We start from the raw sequence: 6,336 nt of genomic DNA, 5'->3' as shown, positions 1-6,336 counted from the left end.
CTGCTGTTGCTGCTGTTGCTGCTGTTGCTGCTGTTGCTGCTGTTGCTGCTATTCTTGTTGTTGTTCCCGCCGTTGCTGATGTTGTTACTTTTGCTTCTATTCTCGCTGCTGCTGTTGTAGTCACTTTTGCTGCTGTAGCTGTTGTTACTGTTGTTGCCACTACTACTGTTTCTACTGCTACCATTGCTGCTACTGCTGCTGCTGCTGCTGCTACTGCTGCTGCTGCTGCTGCTGCTGCTAATATAGGTCCCACTGAGGTGGTATGTCTTGTTCTTTTTTTCATTCCTCTTCAGTTCAATGCAGAGTTGGCCATGGGGCTGTTTACGTTGTTCACTGTGGGCGCATTTTCATTCTTAGTATTCGTATCTGCTTCTCCATACAAGGTAAGAGACATTTTAAATTTAATTCCTTAAAGACGTAGCAAACACATACTACTATGTCCGATTGGCAACAGACCACAAAAGAAATGTTTGGGTACTGTACACTTAAAACCATCCTGTAACTATAAGAAACACGATTTTGCATTTATTATGGTATGCATAGTGTAAGTTGTTGCCCGTCTTTTAAAGTTTCATATAAATAAAACGGAACTGAAATCTAAATCTATGTGAATAACAAAATATAGCTTGTCTTCAAGCGTTGTTAGATGAGCGCAATGCACGTCCTCATTCAACGAGTTAACGTTGCGAGTACATTCGGTAGTTCTGCAGTGTCCCAAACTTTAATAAAGACAACCTCAAAATAAACAAACTACCAAAAAATAAAAACCAACAATAGAAACCTAACCCCCCCCCAAAAAAAAACAAAAAAAACAACAACAACAACAACCCAACAACCGCCTAACCAAACAACCCCAGCCCCTAAAAAGTCAATTGATAAGTAAATAAATACATAAATAAATACATAAATATATAAATAAATAAATAAATAAATAAATAAATAAATAAATAAATAAATGAATAAATAAGATCACAGCGTAAGGACTGAAAGACACTATTGGTTCGGTTAACTCTCTTAAAAATACGTTTTGACTAACCATAACTAAATTTGCTGATGACATAATTTTCATGTTCTGAACATACATATTTTATTATAGAGCTTGTCTCCTCGCGTCGCGCGTGGTCCTTGCCGCTCTAAAATCAATCAAGTAAGGTCATAAAGAAACTGTCTACTTAAACGCGACGCGACTTCTAGTCACACGCGACCGTCGCCTGCGATCGGTCCATATCATAGCGATCGACGGTCTCGTCGGGTGTGACAGGTTTGGAGCATTCCCATTTGTCAAAATACCTAGCCACGGTGTGGTGTGTTTGTGTGTGTGTGTGTGTGTGTGTGTGTGTGTGTGTGTGTGTGTGTGTGTGTGTATGTGTGTGCTGTGTGTGTGTGTATGTGTGTGTGTGTAGATGTGTGTGTTGTGTATGTGTATGTGTGTGGGACGTTCATCTTCAATACGATCCAATGCAAGTTTTGTGAATCTAACTTTTCTGTGTTTTTTTTAAACGGACAGCAAGAAGAAAACGAGGAGGAGGAGGAGGAGAAGGAGGAGGAGGGGGAGGAGGAGGAGGAGGAGGACTTGCACGGGATTGGCCATGTACGGAATAAAGAATGTCAGCGGGTCATAGAACTCCCATCTCACGGACTTTGTACCTCCTTGTTCATCTTGACATTAATATGTGCCATTGTTCCTCTTCTGTGAATTGCCAGTCGCGCACGGGCCTAACCAGTGGCGCGGCTAAACGTCGCGTCGCGCATATAGAGACAGTTTTGTCGCTTTCGTCGCGTTTGTCTCACGCGGCTGAAAATTTTGGCTCGATGTGGTCGCGCATAAGGATATGCACCTTACGACTCATCACTAGCGACTGTTGCACGTGACTAAATGTCGCGTCGTGCATAAGGTGACATAATATGCATAATGATTGAGGACAACAGAAGTAGAGGTAAAGACTAGATACACATGCATTTCGTTCACGCTTGAATAATTTATTCCAGTACTCTTCAACTTTAAGGGACGAAATAGACCAATATTATTTATCTTTGTCTCGAGTTTCACAAAGAGGTATAAAAGCTACTGTTGCTTCGTTTTGCACAAGGACATTGCACGGTTGTCATAATTTATACGGGTCTATGACGTTTCGCCGCAAATGACGCAATAGGAGACTACCTGGCCGAAGTCTGAAAATCTTTTCTCAGCAAATTGTTTTCGAATACAGAGGATAGAAGAACGATTATTTTGTTAACGCATCTGAAACAAAATGTATACGCGCCTAACGTGTTAATGCGAACTTGAGAGGACTACATTAATTATGAAGCATACTGTTTTCCATGGGCAACATTTCCACCAAGGCTATGGACTCGTCAAGAAATCTGTTCCTGAACTACCAACTGTTGTGAAAATATTCGGTTCTTTTGGCCATAACCTGCAACTAACGAATTTGTAACTGAACACAATAAATTACAAACAAACAGCCCCTTTCACGCCAGTGGAACTTACGAAGAGAAAGTGATTGGCAGATACAATCGAGAGATACATTACAGGGCAAATCGACATCGATAAATACGTCAAGTTCATGAGCTTCAAGCTTTTTTAACTGCTTTTGTTTTTTTACCACGATATTGTACCTGAGGCATCACATGTTTATCTTCATTGTCATGTCATTACATAAACCCATCCTGCTCAAAGTCTTATTCCCCACCTCACCGCTGGTGAGCTGGGGTAAAATCGCAAGGTACTTAATGAATTGTAGATCTATTCGAATTCAATTTGCGGCGAAACAGTCATTCTTATTTTCCACGGGCAAACGCCGTGACGTCATTACGTGCGAAACGTCGAACCTCCCTTTATACCGACTCTTGTTACTAGAAGTTCCCTGACTCTTGTTACTTTGTAGCAGTGTTTGCCAACCTACGAGGAGTGTGGTAAAACATTCGTGGAGCAATTTATTGTCAAATATCTCCTCAACTATCGAACATACACTCTCCAGCTTTTGCACAGTGACTGGTATCAATTTGTCTCAACTGATCAACATTTATGTAAACACCTGTTAGTTCTATTCTAGAAAATTCCTTAATAAATACTAATAAAATATCCTAGTGGGTGGTTTCTACAGATTAAAAAAAGTTTACAGTTGGGACAATATCGCTTTTAAAAGCAAGTCTGTTATTTGTTTCTAATTGCGAGGTCATGTTTATATTGAACATTGAAATTATCTTTTGAGAACTTTAAGTGTAAAAAAGTTTTCACCATAGAATTAATTTCTTGTAACTAGTTTTGCCTCTAAAAAGAGTCATATTGGAAAGCTGTGGCGTATGCCATATGCGTACGCAAAATTGTGCGAGAAGCGGGAAGTGCTCTGAACAATTTCATTTTCCGCTTGAAGGAAATTTGTAATATTATAATAATATACATTTAGGCAGAAATGTTTTTCTAATCTCGACTCAATTGTTGAGAAAAAATATGATAAAGTTAAGACAAATTGATACAAACTGCTCTACAAAGTATGGGAGACAATGAGTTACCCGATAAAAAGATATTTGAAGATAAGTTGTGCCACGAATTTTTGACCGCACTATAGGCGATATCGCCCATTGGTATGAGGTTCGGTAATTTTGGTGGGCGGTGGGGATCACCCGAATATTAGCAAGTATTATCAAAATACCCTGCTTGAAAATAAAAGTAGGTGGGGGTACAAGGATGTGTCCTCTTAAACGTGGCCAAAGTGGGTGCTGGCAACAAAAAAATTGACAATAACTGCTCTTTAGTTATAAAAGTTGCAGCTGAAAATGACTCTTCACTGTGCAGTTTTTGTGAGTATTTGATTCTGGCCGTACCCTCAGGAATCGCTCAAAGCAGCTATCAAAAATGGTACTTTGGTGGAGAAGGAAGGAGAAGTGCAGGAATACATCATGTCATGGGAAGAGGCGGTCATAGAGGAGGCAGAGGAAAGGAAGGCAGCGATGGCGAGAGGTTCGTTGTACAGCTTCGTACCCGATCGTCACTCAAGACCCCGGGAAAATATGGTGAGAGTTGTTCAAAACTTTAAGAGAAAGATACACGTATTTCCCTCTAGGTAGCGACTTTTATTGTTGTTGATTTTGAAAAAATAATATACTTGCATTTGAAAGTATGTGGTTCAAATCCAAGTGGACTCTGGAGTTCAAGTTGCAGAGGGGTTGATAATCTTATTGTAAATCCAATATTATTATTCTTTCACCCTTCCCCCCCCCCTTCCCACAACTCTGTATCCCTTAAACGGCCGAGTGATCCATTCTCAAAAGATCTTCTATTGAGCTAAGTAGAACACTAAACTTCACCGAAAAATTCCATCCCACCTATCACGAGGAGAAAACCAGCCATGATATACGTTGCTCCAAAAGTGTTTCTGAGTGTTCTAGAGTCTTGTTTTAGTAGATGTTTTACTCTGCTCACCTCTCTAGCTTCAACAGCACAAAGTCTACTTCGACCATCAAGGCACCCCAGAAATAGCGGGTCACAACTGTGTGATAAACATACAAAAGAAGTTGAGGAAAATGACGAGAGTAAGGATTAGGAAAGAAAAAGCAGCAGTTCCCTGTTGTATATCAGGCACAGTTATGAGCGTGATATTGATGAATCAGCCCATTTACAATTCTACTATACATGAACGAGAAATGCCCCCCCCTCCCCCCCCCCCCCCCCCGCTTTGGGAATGGCCTAAAGACACTTCAGTCAGTGGCACCGCCCAGGGGGGGGGGGGGGTATTTGTAGAGTCTACTGGGGTAATTATGATATAGACTGTAAAATGCACTGAGCTTCCTGTGGAGCGGGGACAAGTGCTAGGCAGATGCTATTAATCATTACTATCATTAAATAGTAGTGAAATTAAAATAAAGTGATGCATAAGAATTTATTTTAAAAAACGTTTCATTAATAATATCCTATTCCAGAAAGCTCTTAAAGGACGCTTGACCGAGGCAGGGCTGTCTTTTAAAGAGATGGCAGATCTGTTCATGACCACCGGTGATACGTGTGAGTAAGATTGAAAGACAAAGAAAAACAAGACTACATTGTGTGTCATTTTGAGAATATTTTCTAGAAATAGGTCTAACAGGCAGAGACCAGTTTGTTTCACAATTGCGTTTTTCGTACATGTGTATAAAAGAAACAAAAACAGCAACAATCATTCACACACTCATATACATGTATCAGGTGACCCTAAAGGAACCTTTACCCACTGATACACCCATAAAATAGGTTAAAATAAAGATAGAAATACAGATTTCCCAAACGCTCTTGGTCACCATCCGGATTTATTGTGACAAATTTACAAATAAAAATTCCAAGTTTTTAGTTTTAGTTGAGGTTTTTATGGTTATCGCAACTGCATAATTCCAAGTTTGAAGGGAGTTAGAGCACATTATGCTCCATGTGACGTTAGTTTTGGGCGATACACGCGAGCTTGACGAAACTGTCTATTACATTTTCCATTTGCTCAGCCTTCGATGTACCTAGATCCTGTACGGTACTTCAGATCCTACTTCAAAATGCGCCTAACAGATTCTCTTACAATAGTTGATTCAATACCATAACAACGAACTGACTTTTTAGGTTCTCCGCTCACAGACTCCATCGCAAAGCTCTACTGCCGCATTCTCAGGAGTGCGCAGTTGCATAGGTATCCTCACTGTGGGTGACTCTAGTTTTTTATCTCTTGTTTTTATTGTCAGCAGAGCCATGTAACTTGAAGTCAGCCACCCACTTTTAAGTATTCTTACTTTACTTGTTATTTCCGTACGGTCTTTGGTGTTAACCCCAAACCGTTAACATAAGAGATTCCGTGTCTGCATATGGGACTTTGTTTTGATACATGTTTACTTACTTTACTTTTACTTTTTCATCCTCTGTTGCCCGTAAAGCGTCGAGGGGAGATGCAATTTTCTATGGTAAGCCAGCTCCGCGGCTCTTTCAGTTGTGATGTTATGTTTTCTTAGGGTTTCCTTGACACCCTCGATCCACCTTTTGTGTGGCCTTCCTCTTCCTTTATAGCCTGAGTGCTTGGTGTTGTAGGCTCTCAAGGCTGGCTGGTCAGGTGACATGCGTAACAGGTGGCCAAACCATTATATCTTGTCTTTCTATGTAACGCAGGCAGGACTCAGTGCCGATAGCTGCTCTTACTTCTTTATTTCTCTGCCTGTCTCGGCTTGTGATGTTAAGGGTTTTGCGGAGACATTTCATTTCGCATGCGGTGATTTTGCTTTCATGGGTTTTGCTTAAGGTCCAGGTCTGGCACTGATGACATAATGTTGGTATGAATATTGAGGTGATCAGTTGTCTCTTTGTGTCCATGGAGATGTTTGGAT

General features: G+C 40.5%; 1 protein-coding gene across 1 annotated transcript in view; it reads left to right on the top strand.

The window, feature by feature from the left end:
- The first annotated feature begins 245 nt into the window (after positions 1-245).
- LOC106011074 (blastula protease 10-like) overlaps positions 246-6,336 on the top strand; it is a 13,585-nt gene continuing 7,494 nt past the window's right edge. Inside the window, exons 1-3 of the mRNA XM_013079413.1 lie at positions 246-383; positions 3,835-4,017; positions 4,924-5,005. Of these exons, the coding sequence (XP_012934867.1) occupies positions 312-383; positions 3,835-4,017; positions 4,924-5,005 (337 nt within the window). The 5' untranslated portion in view covers positions 246-311. The remainder of the gene's footprint in view (positions 384-3,834; positions 4,018-4,923; positions 5,006-6,336) is intronic.

The sequence above is a fragment of the Aplysia californica genome, unplaced genomic scaffold, assembly GCF_000002075.1.
Source record: "Aplysia californica isolate F4 #8 unplaced genomic scaffold, AplCal3.0 scaffold00051, whole genome shotgun sequence".
Taxonomy (NCBI): Eukaryota; Metazoa; Mollusca; class Gastropoda; order Aplysiida; family Aplysiidae; genus Aplysia; species Aplysia californica.
Note: the sequence above shows the minus strand (reverse complement) of the source record. Positions and strands in the feature narration are given on the sequence as shown.